The sequence below is a fragment of the Solanum pennellii genome, chromosome 12, assembly GCF_001406875.1.
Source record: "Solanum pennellii chromosome 12, SPENNV200".
In the NCBI taxonomy this organism is placed as follows: domain Eukaryota; kingdom Viridiplantae; phylum Streptophyta; class Magnoliopsida; order Solanales; family Solanaceae; genus Solanum; species Solanum pennellii.
In genome coordinates, this window is record NC_028648.1 from 5,651,255 (window position 1) to 5,669,265 (window position 18,011).

The 18,011-nt window shown below is 33.6% G+C and overlaps 1 protein-coding gene and 1 long non-coding RNA gene across 4 annotated transcripts; both read right to left on the bottom strand.

Annotated features, from left to right (window-relative positions):
- Positions 1-917: 917 nt before the first annotated feature.
- Positions 918-3,678, bottom strand: LOC114075102. The gene is made up of 2 exons (XR_003575449.1): positions 3,132-3,678; positions 918-1,907 (listed from the first exon to the last, which is right to left on the bottom strand). It is a non-coding gene; the product is annotated as an uncharacterized LOC114075102 (long non-coding RNA).
- Positions 3,679-4,695: 1,017 nt separating this feature from the next.
- On the bottom strand, positions 4,696-17,415 carry LOC107005206 (origin of replication complex subunit 3). 3 transcript variants are annotated; one of them, XM_015203739.2, is made up of 18 exons: positions 17,229-17,415; positions 16,496-16,554; positions 16,229-16,399; positions 15,932-16,112; positions 15,465-15,634; positions 15,230-15,360; positions 13,162-13,435; positions 12,954-13,031; positions 12,162-12,253; positions 11,981-12,071; positions 11,005-11,204; positions 10,628-10,697; positions 9,911-9,996; positions 9,227-9,316; positions 7,466-7,541; positions 6,516-6,643; positions 5,298-5,465; positions 4,696-4,956 (listed from the first exon to the last, which is right to left on the bottom strand). In XM_015203739.2, the coding sequence occupies exons 2-18, from the start codon at positions 16,550-16,552 to the stop codon at positions 4,851-4,853; spliced, it is 2,169 nt and encodes a 722-aa protein (XP_015059225.1). In that variant the 5' UTR covers positions 16,553-16,554; positions 17,229-17,415; the 3' UTR covers positions 4,696-4,850. The 3 variants fall into 3 exon arrangements, 2 of the variants coding, with proteins under 2 accessions (XP_015059225.1, XP_015059224.1); XM_015203738.2 differs by having other exon boundaries at positions 17,195-17,415; XR_003575789.1 differs by lacking the exon at positions 4,696-4,956 and having other exon boundaries at positions 5,327-5,465; positions 7,357-7,541; positions 17,195-17,415.
- Positions 17,416-18,011: the final 596 nt, after the last annotated feature.

Consider the following 18,011-nt stretch of genomic DNA (forward strand, 5'->3'; position numbering starts at 1 on the left):
TAAATATCAACATTTTTTTTTTTGTGAATGATGAGCAACTTGTAAGGCTAGAACTAAGCCCCAAGGCTGAAATTTCTTGGGATATAAATACTCCAACAATCATTAAAAATAAAAAAATGAATGAAGGACACAAATCAATAAGAAAATAGTGACCAATAAAAAAATATTACAAGAACTATTAGATTATGTGTTTCTCCAACGACCATGAAAATAAAAAATGAACGAAGGCACAAATCAATAAGAAAAATAGTGACCAATAAAAAATACTCCTTACAGAAGAACTATTAGATGATGAAAACAAAGTATGGTTGTCGCGCCCCATTTTCGCAGAAAACGGGTTTTGTGCACGACCTAACAACTCTTTTGGGATTTTGAGTTTGAGGAGTCGCCACCTAACGAATTAAGGCGCGTTAGGGCACCTATCTAACCTAACTAAGTCTAACTAAGGTCAACGAGCCAGAGATTAGGGTAAGGGTTCAAATTACCTCGAGGGGAAGGTGTTAGGCATCCCTCGAGGTCCACAAGTGTGGGTCCCGGCCGTATCTCATGCAATCTATGTGGGGGTTACAATTAACAAACAAAGTCACTTCATTTAATAGTTTATTTAATCTTGCTAAGTGATACAAAACAATTAATACTATTTTTTCATTAATTTAAGCATGCAAGGCTAGGTGATAGCAATAAATAAACAATCAAATTTTATTTTTATTTAAGCATGTGAGAATATGTTATAAACAAAGTTTGTAATATTAAGCAATTAATATGTGCAAAAGTAAAGTTTGAAAATTGCAAGTTTTGAATATGAATTTTTTATTTAAAAAAATGTTTGTTTCTTTATAGGGATGATGCCACGATATTGTTGATCGCGCTCCTCCACCATAGAAACAATTTTGATTTGAGGTCGGTCTAAAAAATAGTTTATGTTTTTGAAAAAATGATTTAAAAGATTTAGTTCACACGTAGGCACATAAACATTCACATATAAATGCACATAATTTCTTTTGAAATCCATGGGTAGGTGGTACTTCCGGGGATGCGTCGGGTTTAAAAAAATTGGAACTAGACCTCGTAGTTTCTTTGACTTTCCCACTAACGATAGGTTAGGAGGTAGTGCTTATAATTATTTTTTTTCAAAATAAACAATGTCATAATCAATCCAAAGTTTTAAAGAAAGATTGAATAATGACTTTTTTTAAAGAAAATTATGTTGCAAGGTTTTGATATGAAACATTTTTAAAGCCAAGTAATTTGTCAAATGCATGCAATGATTCTAATTTAGTGTTATTAAAAAAATATTGCATCATGAATGCGGAAAACAAATAAGATTACTAATAATATTAACCAATTTTGGGGAAAGGCACAAATATGCACAAACGAATTTTATTTTTTACGGATATGTTAAAAGTTATTTTCAAGCCTATAGACATGAATTTCTAGGTGTTTAGAAGAAGGAATAACACATATGCATGCTTTTGTGAATCTAAATGATATGAACAAATTAAACCTTAGGCATGGTTTCTACATGACAAGATGATGCTAAAAGTTATAACATTGTTAAAACACCTGATCAGCCTACTAGATTATTATGATTTGTTTTTAACATTAAAAATTAATGGAATCTAGTTTATTATTTTTTAGACTTATTAACAAAACATCAAACAATTGATTGGATTATAACACCTACAAATAATAATTCTAGGTGGTTAAAGACAAACCTATAGGCATGATTTCTAAAAAAATTATAATGAACAAGTAAGCATATAAATCCTCCTCCCCTAGACGACCCCCAAATAAATTTATATATATGATCTTAGAGTTACAAATGTTACAACATTCAAATAAATAAAAATAAGAAAAAGAAATATAGATTCATGGTTGATCTTCAACTTGAACTTCAAGTTTGAAACCTGTTAAAGCAGTCAAATAACGGTTGAGTAGATTAGAAATGGTAGCAATGAAAAGCAAGTTGATCCAACCTTTACTCGAACAAAAGCAAAAAGCAAGGTAGCGCAGAAGAGCACTTGAATGTTTATCGAAATATTAATGTATTTAGAGTAGCAAGAGAGCAATGAGAATGAAGAGTGATGAGAACTTGTGATTTTTAGTGAATGAGTGTGTGAGTTCATTTTTTAATGAAGGGAGGGGGTCTTATTTATATAGCAAAGAGGGGTGCACTTAATAAGGGAAATAAATAAATTAAGGAATCAATTATTAAACCATTTTCCTTAATTTAGAGGGAGCTAAAATCAGAAAATTATAAGAATATTTCATTACCAAAAATAAAATAAGTAAGAATAAATTAATATGGAGTAATATTTATTTTTCCTTAAATAAAGAGGAGCTGAAATCAGAAAATTTTAAAAAAATATCATTACAAAAAATAAATAAGTAAGAAAACGTTAGGAAGATAATAAAGTAGAGCCAAAAATGAAATTATTTTAAAAAATAATTTTTTAAGTAAGAAATCTGTCAATTTTCAAAAAAACGGAATCAATTGTAATATCTACCTTAAACAAACATTATCAACAACAAACTTTACCATAGGTAAGCCACAACTTTACAAGCAATAAAGATTTTACTAAAATAAACAAATCAGCGTCTTATTAACTTAATTTAACAAGGCAGAGAAATCACATAGTAATGCATTACAAAGAATGAAGGAGATGATTACCATTACAAGACGAAAAAATAAGGGATATCATCATATCAGCAATTACTATAAACTAGTAAATCACACCACTAAAACAAACTCAGATGCTCCTAGCAAGAAGAGAATCATTCTTACCCTTTCATGAAATCAATTCAATACTTAGTGTATAATACCAAACATAATATGACAAAGAGTCGTAATGACACCGAATCGATTACAACTAGATTAAGCACAAACCATCGCAACGAAGAAGAGCATAGCGATGAGGGTTCAGAATTCTCATGATATCAAACTTAAGTTTAAAACTTAATCATACATGAATAAATCAAAAGATTTGAGCAAAAGAAGAACATAGATTTCAATAAGAATTAGTATTTCTACATATAAAGTGGGCTCTTGAAAGATTAAGGATGAACATGCACATCTTATGTTTAACCGACCAACACAAACATTTAGATTTTAAACTAAAGAAAAATTGTACCTGGACTGATCTATACTTCACTTTTATCTATTGGTCAGAAAATTGGCGGCGGGAAGTTTAGTTGTTGACGTAGCTGATCTTCTTGTGCTGCTGGTGCGTGGAGTTGCTACTGCCTGGCAGCTCGCCTGAATGCTGCCAGCGATAAAAAAAACGCGGAGAAGATATGAAGAGATGGACGGAGAAGAGAAGAGAGGAGAGGATGACGCCGGGATGCTGGTCGATGCCTTTGCTGATCCTCCGCCGGAGCTGCTGCCGTCCGCCGGTCTTCTTTTATTGCTGTTTTGTTGTTGCCAACGATGGAGAAGAGAAGGCGGGGAGAGAAGAGGGAGCGACGGGAGAGGGGAGAGGGAGGCGGCTGGTGGGCTGCTGGTTGCTGCCTTCACCGGCGGCTTCTGTTGGTTTTCCGCCGGTGGCTGGTGGACGGAGAGGAGAAAGAAGAGGCGGTGGGAGAAAGGGAGAGGGAGGCAGAGAGAGGGATAAAGAAGAAGAGGAGAAGAAACGAAAGGGGGAGAGAGAGGCGGGAGAGGGACAGCTGCTGGTGATGAAGAAAGAGGAAGAAGAATTTTTGGGATTAGGTTTTTTTAGGGTATTAGAAAATAGGAAGAATAAGAGATTAAATCTTGACCGTAGAACTAGTTTAGATGAGTGGTTAGAATTTAATCTAGGATTTAACTTAAAGGATGGATGGTTGAGATGAAAGGATGGAGTTCTTGAAATCAAATTGGAATGGCTAAAATTCTAATGAAAGAGGGGCTATGATTGAAACAAAAATTGAATTAGGGTGGCTAGAATAGAAAGAAATTATAATAGGCTAGAATTTAAATAATTTTAAGGTAGGAATTACTATTTAACTAAAATACTACATACATTAAAATATTTTGTATAATTGAAAATCATCTAAATTTTAAAAACATTTGAAATTCATTAAAAATATAATAATATTTATAATAAATTTATAAAGTAAACGATACTAAAATATGATTTTTGAGAAAAATCGACTAAAACTTTAAAACTTTAAGTAAATTTTAAAAATACGTATTTAGTCAAAATATAATCCTAAAAATGGTTAAAGGTCGGTCAAAATTGGGTGTCAACACAGATTCTGTAGGACCAGGTCTCTTATTTGGTACATTCTGTCTTTCAGCATAATTAGAGTATNGTGGATTAATAATTTTTATCCAATTTATAAATGAGAAATGAAGTACATGAAAGGTTTGTGCATGAATGTGTTTAATGGTAGAAGCTAAAAAATTTTAACAATCAAATTCATTAAGAAATAGAAAATGACAAGTTGTAACATCTAATCATGTATTTGGTATAGTTTAATTGTCATTATTGATTTAATTTTAAAAATAGTAAAAAAAAATTTAATTTAAAAAATTGGTGAAGAGCATTTTCGTAATCTAACTTTAAACTTAAAATCTTTCCACTTGTAATAATATATGATATGACATGATAAGTTGGCATTTTAGGAGTATGAAAGTTGATCCATTTTTGATGAGTACATAATTCAATTTTTAAACTTAATGACTTTTTGTTTTACTTACCCTTCCATGTAATAATAATAATATCAAATTAGAAATTAACTAAATGAAGTCAAAAAATCACTACACATTCATGTGCTTAAAATGATAGTAATTGTATGTTCTATAATATTTCAATTATAGGGGAGCAAAAACATACTCCAACGAACCACCCAGTTTTAATATAATTATACGATTACACTCCAAAAGCCACTCTCTGCACACAATCAGGGCGCCGTTTGCTTGGCATACGAAGCAACCCTGTTATCTGCAGCTCCATCACAGCTCTGCAAAACCTTGCTCTATGCAACATTAAGTCAAGGATCCACAATAACATACAATTATGAAAGACAAAAAATCATGTAATAACTACTCAAAAGGGAAAAAACATACTGAATGAAACAAATGAACCTAAATGGTGTATATTAACACTTATTGCCAGCACATGAGAATGAGAGGCTTCATGGAATTTATACAAAACTACAACAAAACATAAACAAGGGATACTAACATGGTGTGAAAACTATAAGAATCATGATAAGCATCCAATGAAATGTTAGTAGAGAGCAAGAGGACTATATACCACATCAATATGACACCTGTTTTAACAGCCAAGAAAATGCTTGAAGAGATAAAAGGATACTGCAACAATGCATCAGAATTGTTTTGAGAAGAGGTGTTCTCCTTTCTTTTCTTCGGTGAAGCCAACTTCTTCAATCCTTTGTTTCCTGAGCTTGAAATAGAGGCTTTAAAAGATTGAAACCAGTCATGAAGATTAATGAGATCACCATGCTCTTGAGCCAGTGTATACCTGTGTGAGAGGATTCAAAACAACTTCAGCTCTCCTGTTAATCCACGTGAATGCAAAAAAAAGAAAAAAAAAATTTGAATATAAAAATAATTCTAATGAGAAAAATATAGCATATCAGCTTCATCACTTGAGAAAATATGCAATCTAAAGTTACAAATAGTTGCCAATATATAATATATTAATATCAAGTTGACTTCAGCCTTCAGAGTACTTACCCTTATATGAACTTGACTCTCCCTAAGAAAATACTACTCCCTCCGTTTCAATTTGTCTTGCTTTATTTTTAAGTTTGTCACAAAAAAGACACCTGCCTTCTATATTTAGTAGTTTTTTTTTTCATTCCAATTTAACCAAACGACATGGCATGTTGAAACCACATATTCAAGGTGCATTTTTGGTTAGACACCTTTATTTTAAGACCACAAGATTCAAAAGTGTTCTCTACATTCATAAACTTCATGCATACCAAACTAAGAAGCAAAATGAAATGGATGAAATACTTAATAGAAAGCACAAAGTCCAAAAGCATCATCTATCACCAAAAAACAATATTTATGTAAAACCTTTCATTTATGTAAAAATAACAGGAGTGGGTGCGCTGTGTTGGACTTGAATCCCAAATGGCGCACACCAAAATAGAAGTCATGTAAACCTCACAGCGGTGAGAAATTTTCCTAACTGAAGTCATTTATGCATATTCAGACACAGTCAATATGATGCAAGCAGAAGAAAAGAACAGAACAGGTAATGTTTTCCCCTGCATGAGACTACAGACCCAGAATACTCACAGCACTTCTTTCATTGGCAGGAAAGCATACAATATTATTGGAAAGGAGACGTGAAATGTCCATCTAAATAGCCTAGTTAATCAGGATGAGTATAACATTAGAATGATAGCACATCAATTAAGGGAAGAAAGTATAAACAAGTCTGCATTGTATTTGGTTTATGATCATGTGACCAAACTTAAGCAACATGCCACCTGGCATGTAAAAGCTCTAATAGGCCAGCATTGTAAACAATGAGTAGAGGTGCTCAGAGCAGTCTTACATTATTGATGTCTCATGCATAGATGGTGATAGTGTACCACCACTATTGCTGCAACATCCACACTTGAGAATTTTGTAGAAATTCAAGAGATCAATTTGAATTCTTCTTCTTGGATCACCAGCCAAAGCCTACATAGACGCATAAAAACAATTGTAAGCCCGTGAAACAACTTGTAATTTCACAATGGTGCTTTAGATGTTAAATACAACTGAAAGAATCACATACATAGGTGACATGGCAAAGCCATAACCCCCAAGGCAGGATCCAAATACTGGTTCTTTCCCCGGAAAAAGAAAGTTTTTCAGCGGGAGTCTCATATAGGTGGCTGGTTCTTCCCCATTTTGCTCTCTTAGTGACTCGAAACCAACATTATCATTGGATGTAGAGGTTCATTTCCACTAGGCTATCCCTTGTTATCAAAGAATTACGGCCAAAAAAAATTGATCTAGACTTATAATTCACAAAAACATTATACTTATCCTATCTTAATAACCTTGATTTCTGGCTCACCATCATCAAGTAAAATAAGAAAAAGAAAAGAAAACTATGGAAAATGCAAAGGCGAGTAATAAACATATTAATTTAGAATTACTGATAGTACCATAAGTTGAACTATCTAACCTATATTAAGGTATTCCTGAAACTTGGTCTGACTAATGACAAAGTTGATAGCTACAGTTAAGATATCTATTAAACATAGTATAATGCAATTAGCATCAACGTTTACCAGGTTACAAGAACTCTCACTTAAAAAAGTAATCGTAATTATACTACCAGGTAAGTATGTGCTTGCTGGAGATAAAGATTGAGGTGGATGAAGCACAAAGGAAATTTTAATTACCAGGTACCCTTAAGTAAGCACGCATGTCTTTAGATTGAAGTCTAGATGACAAATATAGCAGCATACTACTGTGATCGGTCATGTCTTGAATGAATATCAGGAACTTAACTGATTGGAGATTGTCAACATCCTTGAAGCAAACAAGTTCATGAAATGGTATACACTCAATGGGCTGCATACTGTCCCTGTTTCATAAGCAATTCAAGAACAGTTAAGTAGTGGTGAAGAAACTTAAATTTATCTCTTGAAAAGGAATCATCATCCCAAAAATTGAGTCATAAACCTTCACAGATACAGGCAAAGGACTATCAAGCATGGTCTGGAACACGAAGGCACATGATAACATCACTTCTTGGGTTCTTCTGTTCCAGATTCTAATGCTTATGTACAATATCTTGGTAAGACTTGAAAAGATAATTTTGCAGGACTTTCAGACTCGAAAAATTTAAAACTTTGAAACTTAGATTAAGAAGCAACATTGTGGCAAGCAACTTGCTCATTTTTTGCAAATGATGCTAAACAGCTCTAACAATTAACAGTGGTGAAGGACATCACAGAAGTCATTAGGGATTAAGTTACTGTCGACAACAGTTTTTTTCTTGATAAGGAATGTAATTTTATTTTTAATGAAAACCTCCGGTATATAAACTGTACAAGAAGTAGAGGGAGGTTGGTGTACTAGCCTTACCCCTATCTTGTGAGGGTAGAGATGTAGTTTTTGATGGACCCCTATTGACTTAGTTGTTGACACTAAAGGATTCTTTATATATCTTTATTGTAAAAAGCAGGTTCAGTTATTTCAAGAAGGATTCTCTGTATAGGAGTTTTTCTTGTAAAAGGAACACTATTTATATTGGAGTCTTAAATCTACAAAGTAATATTTCTGAACAATCAAGCAAAGAGTATTCTAGGATATCATATGAATTATCCTAACAAATTCCTCTATTTTGATAACAATGAAACAAGACAATTCCAGCCTACATTTACAAATAATTCTGGTAATGTTCTAACAATAGTACACAACATTCATGAAACAACAAAGTTCCCTATCTTTTATTTACCATTCTAACAAGTCCTAAATAAGAGGGCAGAAGAGGATATTTGAAGGAAAAGAATCCTCTATTTTGAAGATTAAGTGGAAAGTTATTACTTCACTAGGTCTTTGGTGTAAAGAACAGAGTATAGAAGAGGAAATCCAATTAGTAGATTTTTTAGGCTCTTTGTAAGTATCTCTCTTTTCTTTTTTTGTAAACTTTTTCGAGGTGGCCAGCATAGCCTTAATGCTGGATGAATACAATTACCAATTCAAAAAAAAAAAAAAAAAAAAGGAGGATAATTCTCTATGTAGATTTTCACATGTATTCACGGTTCTTTGTCACACTTAGAGCTATTTTACAACCTATTGAAGTGAGGGAGTATGTACCTGAAGCTCGTGTAAATAGTTGAAATGTTTTTTCATAAATCAGATAAAACATAAAAATAGAATTTTTAATTTTCCTTTGGTCATGCCCCAAAAGTTCCATCTTACAGTATCACTATGTCTATGTTCAAGGCTGACATGATTCAAGCACCTATACCTTCTAGTCAAATGATCAGAAAGTATTCTTAATGCTTCTTTACAAAACCTGCATTGTAGCCGACACATTATCTTAAAGCAGACGTGTGGTAAATTTATACAAATTCATGATCTTCTGCTGGCTAAATAACATATTCTGCTTATAGAAAGGGACCATGATGTAGTTAGACAAAGGACTTATTCTTCCAAAGGACAGAAAGGAAAGCAAGATAAGCAGGAATCCCCGCCGTTCTCATTATCAAGCACAGCAATGATAGAAAGGTAGAAGAATACAGGTTATGTGCCCCTCCCTACCTTATCATTTGACCTGCTAAAGTCGCAGCTTTGTCATTTGATGTGCATGCATCTTTCTCCACATTTAAACCGCGTCGACTGATATGCCTCCTGTTACACAAGTCATAACATAGTAAATTGAAGAAAAAGATTTAAGATATATTCAGAAAAATCACAATAACTTGTACCAAAGTATCTCTACTTGTTTGGTTCCCTTATGTGGAAGGGTAAAGGAGGAAAGTAATGCATTTACTTCCCTAGGTGGAGTATAAGTCATATACATCCAATGACACATGGAGGGTACTAACCCCTCCACTTTTTCTTTTCCTCCTCTTTGACTTGCTTCAACACATAACTTTCCTCGCAACCTTCACCCCAAGTCACCAACCATAAGGTTCCAAAATCTATAGAGCAGATTAATGGATAAATTGACCATCTAGACTTCACAGTGCAAAACTTCTTTTTGGCAGGAGAATGGCATTTCAACAAGCAGTCATGAAATTACAAAAGATCCTAACCCAATGGCTATAACAACCTTAATACAATTATCTTGCAATAAGTGGCACTCCTATATATTAAATCTAGCCCAAGGACAAATGACATGCCGAAAGCGGAAACAAAATCTTACAACTCAACAAATTGTGTCAAGTTATCCTTACAATGCTGCAAGGATAGAATGCATACAGTTATGGATTCACCACATACTTTGATATATCAGTTAATTCTGCTTTGTGACCTTTGACATCCTCTGATACCATTTGAGACTGTAGCTCCATAATCTTTTCATGAACCTGAAGCAATGACTAGATAGTTATAAAATGACTGAGCCCAGCAGTATATCAGAATTCACTCGATCTAAGCTGTAGCATCAAGTAAAATGGTAAGATGAAACTGCTGCAGAAGTATCAGAAAATTTAGGCCATTCACTACAAGATAAACATGGAAAATCAAACAGATAAGTTAATCAAAATATCTGATTTCTGCTGTAAGATGAGATTTCTCAGTAGCCTTTTCACCCAGAGGCAATTTAATAACCTACTTATCATTGAAACCTTATTCAATCACCAACGAGGAAAGATGGGATAGAAAGAAAAGATCATTAAGGCTTGCATACCTGGGAAAACTTTTTAAGACATTCACTAACCATGAAAACAGTTCCTTCAACTCCAAAATAAAATATGTTTGCTTCTTCATATGCTTTCTGACTGAGAGTACATTTCGTTAGCTGCTTCTGTTTTCCAACTTTTTTCCCTTAGTGTGCAGGTATTTAGTTTTCCTTTTCTTAAGTATTAACATGTCCCATTGACCAATTACAATTTCCCATATTTATTCCTATAAACATAAAATCCATATGTACTTGCACTGTTACCTATAACTACTATAAGGGGTTTTCTGCTTAAAATGAACTGGCAGTGATTATACCTCCATTGATCCTTCGGTGAACCTCTCCCAACTCTTAAGCAACTGGGATAGCTTCGCAGCTGGTAGATCCCTGGTTCATCAAAAACTCAAACATCATGCGCAACATTTGGTTGGGGGAGAAGGGTTGGAGGAATAAGACAAAAGATACAGGAACTATTAACACAAGGAATCATCTGAATCCTTTTCAGTTTTTCTGCAAACACCATTTTTGCTAAAGAACTAACTATGGATGAAGTAGTTGTCTCCTTACAACCATAAAGAATAGAGAAGTACTGTAATAAAATTCCAATCGCATGGAATTTCTTAGTTTACTTTCCAGGTGAAGTACAGAACAAGTTAATGCTAAGTGTAGAAATAAGGGTAAGACCTGCAACTACCTCATTTTGCGGATGACTTGATTGGTAACCTCAGCCTTTTGTAGCTTGAAAAGTTTATCATTATTTGACAACAAGCTCCTATCTTTTGCACTATCACAGCCATGATTAGATAACCTGGAGTTGTATAACTCAGGATCTAATGCCTCCAAATACAAGTCCAGCAATGCAACTTTATGGTACCTTCCAGCTTCATATAAACACTAAAATAATATTTTAGACATGAAATAGAAATCTTCCCCATATTGCACAAATAACAAGCTTTTTCATTCAATGTCCATAATATTCAGGCAGCAAATAGAAACAATTGTAGAAAAACAAAGAGATTCATTAGATATTAGCTGTCAGATCTCAAAATTTGTAAAAGACTCCAACAATCTAGAAGAAAAAATGGAAGAAGAAATAGCATATATTGAGGGGGTGGCAAGTCTTGAAGGAAGAAATAATGAAAGCGCAAACTTTGATCTTTCTTCTGGCTGTCAACACCAAACAGTAGAATCTAGAGAAAATTAAAGAAGATCCAAAAAAGATGTAGCCATTTATTTGTAACTCAACCAATAACTAACTAATACCATATAGAATGGGGTTTCAATTCCATAACTGCAGTATTAGATAACATGTTCAGCGGCAACTGCGGGATAACATCATAACTTTTTAGAGCACTTCAATGATGATACTGAGAGTTGCAAAGGAATTAAGCAGTTTCTACTTCCAGATATGTTTAGCTACATTTGTTAATTAAAAATGACGCAGTCATTCCAACTTTAAGTTGTTGAGAAATTTTAACATGGGCAAACAATTTCATTAGTCACAAGGCCAAAGTCGCCGTATACAATAAGTATACCAAAACAGTAACCTACAAAAAGACATGGAGCACTGAAAAGTTGTGGAATAATTTTCCAAATCTTGTCATCGCCTGAATTAGGAACCAGCACGAATTATGTTAATCGTAAAGGCCCAATGAATAATAAAACCTTACCATAAGGCAAGATCTCCATAGTTCTTGCAACCTCTGCATTTCTGATAGTCCATGGCCTAGACTCGTAGCATTTAGTTCTACATAATTATTCCTGGTAAGATGATTCATGGGCTATTTAGAGACATTCTCCTCTAATATGTTCACTTTTAATCATTAAAAAGGGGCATATTATGTTACAAACCGATTTACTGAATATTTCTTGTAAGACGGAAGCTCAAAAGAATGCTTAATCAATTCCTCTGGCAAATTAGCAAGATCCTCATGCCATGACCTCTGTAAAGGTTTAACAATCGTAGGGAAAAAAATAGTTATACAAAGTCGTCACTTATATGATGCAACTTGATCTACACATGGTAACCATGTGAATGTAACAACCACTAATAATACATGTTAAAGCAGAATATCAATTGCAACATAACCTAACTATCATTCCACAGTATCTACCACTAATAATACATGTTAAAGCAGAATATCAATTGCAAAATGACCTAACTATCATTCCACAGTATCTGACATCATGGACATAACCTGCAATTGTAAGTTGGTTTAGGTCACAGCCTGAAACATTCTAACTAAGTTGGGGTGTTTCACCTATTCAATCTCAAAAACTCTTTGAAGAACTAGGAACATTTATGGACAAATCTTAAGAAGTCAGGCCTCCAAGACCTAGCTCAAGTGGCAAAAGGTGGAGGATTTGTGGCTTAGGTCCCAGGTTCAAGCCCACACCATGCAAAGCAAAGCCTGGTATTTAAGTGGAGAAGGATAGAGGTGCAGGCCCATTATCTACCAAGTTTAGAAGGCTGTGATTGGTCCAAAGGGACGGATTTCTCGGTTATAAACAAAATCCTAAGAAGTCAGAGTACAGAAGTTTCTCTTTCAAGGAAATATTTGATCCCCCATTTAGACCAAGACACCAACCAAACCGAAATACAATAGAACCAAACAAGTGTAAAGTTTGAGAAATAGTTCTCACCTTACTATCTCGCTCATCAACTGAAAGCTTGAGCACAAAGCTAAGAGGCTCGATGGAAAGTTGTTGGACTATTGCCATCTGGAGAAACCATTGTGTAAGTTGCAAGTATATGATTGGGTACATATGTACATTCAGATTTCTAATCAAGCAGAGCCGAGAAACACATGATGGATATGTAATTAGAAGAAAACAAAAATATGTTTCAGACCTTTAAGGCTCTAACAAATGAACTAACTGTTCCATCTTGTCTTAAAAAATAGTTCCTCAAGAAAGTCGCCACCTTGTGGCCAACACTGAAGCCAGCACAATTTTTTACTAGAACAGTCTCAATGATTGCATCCAACCTTTCAGCTGGGCATTTAAGAGAGAATATTGATGTAGACAAATATTGAAGTGCACGGGAAGTGAGCACATTTCTGGGAGCATCAGCACTTGTGGCAACACCAGCAATTAGGATAATTGGAATCTTAACGGACCATTCACTGATAAAAGCAGACATTACTTATAAGAATCATATCATAATACAGAAGTGGTTTTATATGTAAGAACAGCTATATAATTTGGTAAATGAACTTTGAAATAGAAAGGAAATTGTTAATTGAGGTGAAGCTCAGGCACAAGATCATGCAGTCAACACGTTCACCATAAGCAATTTGTTTGCAGGAAGTACAATTAAATCAACTCTATTCCTAAAACAACAGATTCCTCCCTTGACCAAACTAAGAAAAGGTCTTTCCCTTTCTTAAGGTACTTAAAATGCATCAAAATTAGAGATAATTTATGCATAACTCTGATTTGATGCATCATACTTTTGTTCCAGCTTTTGTCAGCACTGCAGCAGAAAACTTCATTTTTAATTTGTATGAATTATTGCCAGTCACATAGCTTTGATAAATATAGCAGACAAGGTATGGGAGAATAATTTGTTTCTTATTCAAAGATGTACAGTATAAAAAAGTTTACACTGGGATCTAACTAAGGGCTGACTAAAAATACAAATCCTTTGAATCTTCTAATATTTGCTACTATGTACATTATACCAAAGTACGTCTACATCCATCTAGAACACTCCCCTTCAATATGTAACATAAATATTGATCATACTCAGCCTGTTACAAAAGTAATCAACTCGAGTTCTGGTCAACACCTTTGTGAACAAATCAACTAGTTGCTATGTTGTCTTTATGTAGCCAATGGGAATATTCTCAAGAATAAACTGACAATCAACATCAGTTCCTCATAGGAGTTCTTGAAGTCCATGAAATAAGCTGTCACATATTAATCCCCTTTTCTCAACAAAATAGGAACTCTTGCACACATCATAAACTTGAGACATATTCCCTTTGTTAGAATACAAAAACTCCAAATAATCCATTAAACCTTTGAGAAATTCACAATGCATAGTCGAACCAACTTCACTATCATTAGGATTTAGTGAAATTCATTGGATATGTTGTTGTAATCATGCATCGTCTCTCATCTGTGTTTATTTTAAAAAAACCTGTTTGATGGGCTTATTTTTGTCTTTATTTTACCCAAACACTACCAAAGTGTTAAAAGCTATTTTGCCAAAAAAGCTCTTAAAATAAGTCAATTCAAACAGGCTCTTAGTTTCATTTGTAGGTGGCCTTCAACCAAATGAGCATAAACCAAATAGTCTTACTTCATCTCAAATTATTTTTTTGAAATTGGTAACTAAAGTCTTAGTTCCAAATAATTAGAACCATATAGTCTATGTTCTGTAATTTTTGACACACAGACTTGTTATCCTCCATTTTAAACAAATCTACACTACAGTAGCCAACACAAAATACTGAAAGAGAAACCTTACAGGCAGCAACCAACAAAACTTCCACAAAAATCAAATCAGATCTCCAAGTTCCCAAAATTTAGCAACAAAATTCTAATGACATACCTGCAGAAACCAGATTCTAGTAACAAAATTTTAACTAGAAAAGAAAAGCAGGATGCGGCAAAATGATCTGGGTCCTTTCAATTAATATCAAATCTCCACGTGTCTATTTTAAGGCTGGGACCCGTACATTTAATGGATAAGCCGATAAGGGGTATATTTGGTTCAAAGCATAACAGTAAGGATATGTATAATAGTGAAACGGAGGATGAGTATGAAAAATATTTGAAAGTAAAGGGGCAAATATGACCCTTTTCTGTAATTAAAATTGTAAAATACACCATCTTGAAGAAGTTCTGTTGCAACTCTTGCTTTAATTATGCTTGAAAGTAGATAGCTATGTGCTGACAATATATGACAGTACCTTAACATATTGATGAAATCTGATAAGATAGCCCCAGAACACCTCTCCATATCCTCAATAATTACAACCACTGGTTTCTCATACTTGCCATGGTCACTATACCATGATGCTAAGAGTGAAACATCAGCTGCCTTAGAATAAAAAACAATGACGATAGTGAATAACAATAAAGATGTCACACAAGACTTAGTTCTAATTAATATGTGCATAATTATAGAGTTAATTGTCTACTTACTTCAATGTCAACCATAAGTAATTGTCTCAGAAATGCTCTGAGACAGCCCCCAATACCATTCTTGGTAGAAAAATCCAAGGAGGAAATATTAGCCACATAGCATCCATGAGATTTCAAGTGTAAACCAAGTTCAGCAAAAGTTAATATGTCATCGACAGTTTCAATATTCTCTGCAAATAATCCAAGAATGTACTGATCAACACGAGTGAACAACTACCCATTCATAAAATATTATTAACAGGAACAATCAGGTAAAGTTGGGAATCGGAAATCAGGGTTAGGTGGTCTGGCCATAATTCACACAATTGAACAACATTCTTGAAAAGAAACACAACAAATTTATGGGAGGAGTTGAGATAAGAAATCTTTTCAGAAAAACAAAATAGAAGATCTCAGATATTGGTTACCATCAGCATAGTTTCATATTTGCAAACTAAACGTCTAAAATAAATGAAAAATGAACTTACTGGTGAAGACCAGACCAGTGAAGAGCTTTTTAACTAAACCACCATTATGAACAAAAGGGTATGGAAGACTTGAATTTGATGGATCAACAGGCCCTCTGCACGAACAAATTTCATTAAAAGATTCACGAACCCATTGTCCTATCTCATCAAACACGCTGGCATTTATACTCCTCAAGACATCCTAAATTCAATTCTCCAACATCAAGAAATAAGCAATTTAGCATCACTTAATTTACACTCAATTGGATTAACGAAAATATCTATAACATTTCAGGAACAAAATTGGGAAAGAAGAACCTTAATCTTGGATTCGATTTTTGACCATACACATCGGAAAGCTTCCATTTTCAAGTTCTCATTGCTTAATGATACTTTCGATGATGAGTCAAGTCTTCTTTTAGTGGCTCTTCCAGGAGTTACTGCAGTAGACTCTGAAGACTTTGATGCCTTGTGCAGCACGAAGAATGGCTATGAATTTCCACAGGAGAAAACATCCAAAAGCAGTTACATTCTCTAAACAAAATATTTACAAAAAAAAATGGATAAAGTAGTATTGCTATGAACCTGAAGATTGTTTTCTGCAAGCGGGTCTGTGGGAGGATGTTCATTTGGTGAATACATTTCTGAAAGAGAGTAGACATCAGTATTCAGGATTAGAGTAAGCTGGCTAAAAGTCTACTATAGTTAACAGTGACCTCAAGGCTACAACAAGTGAATTAATTAACAAGTTAGACAGCAACCACCAAACTAAATCAATAACAAGTATTGATTTTCAGTACAATATTAAATGAAGGAAAGACCCATCAAGTAACAATTTTTTCTTGAAAGAAGGGTGACAACTAGGACTGGCATTCAGTCAGTTCAGTTTGGTTTCTCAGTTTTCGGTTGGTGAAAATGTTAACCGAAACTGAACTGAATCACAATTTCTTATTCGGTTTTTTGCTTTGTGAAATTACTGCGTGCACAAACAAAACAATAATGAACATTCAAACAATCAAACCGAGCGAGAAGTCAGAAACTAACAGCACGCAAAATAATCAAATGTGGCAATTTCTGGTTTCTGCTAGTGATGGGTATTCAGTTCTTCGGTTTGGTTATGTAAAAGTTCAAACTTTTTTTCGGTGCAAGTGAGAAATAAAATGAGAACAAAATTATCATAATATTTAACTTAACATGAAGCTAATCCATTCAATAGAGTCAAAAATCAATCATTTCTAGCAGTAGCATCACTCAACAACACAATCCAAATAAAAAGAACACTACCAGACAGCAAGCCAGAAACACAGCTTTTTCCTACTTGTGCAGAGAAGATAGACTGATAGATACACTGCTTGCTGGTCGCCGGCGATTTCTTCTCCGGTGAGAATTGCTGCTCCGGTGAGAGGCAATTGTTGGCTTATTGGCTGCTGCTGAGCGCGCGAAAAGAAGTGAGAACAGAGAAGTGATTCAGATGAGTTCTTCTCTCAATGCAAATAGGGCTTGGGCTAAACTTAAATCTCAAAGGAAACTTTAATAAATATTATATAATAAAAAATTATTTATCATTTATAGTAATAATATATTTTATGTCCATATTTTCTTTTTTAAATGTCCTATTTACTTGTCATTTTGACAAATTAAGAAAGAACAAAAAAAAATTCAAATAAAATATTTTAAATTATCTTATAATTAAAGTTAAAATTTTAAATTTATAGGTTTTAATTCTTAAAATTACAGTTTATAAAAGGATAAAATTGTAACTTCACCATGTTAATTATTGTTATCTTAATATGTGTGCCCTTTCTAAAGTGGACAACTAAATAGGAAGAGAGGGGGGGTTATTTTTTTCATTAGATCAGTTTTAACTCATTTATAATAAAAGTTCAATACATATTACAAATAACAATTTATTATTCACATATAATATAAGTTTTAATGATAGATAATACATTTATCACACATTTTAATATATTTATAATACAATGTGTCAAATTTTTACCAAACAAACATAATATATTTCAAAACAATTATAATTCATATATATTGCATACATAATTCACTTTTAATTCATATTGCATATTTAACATATTGAATCGAAGAA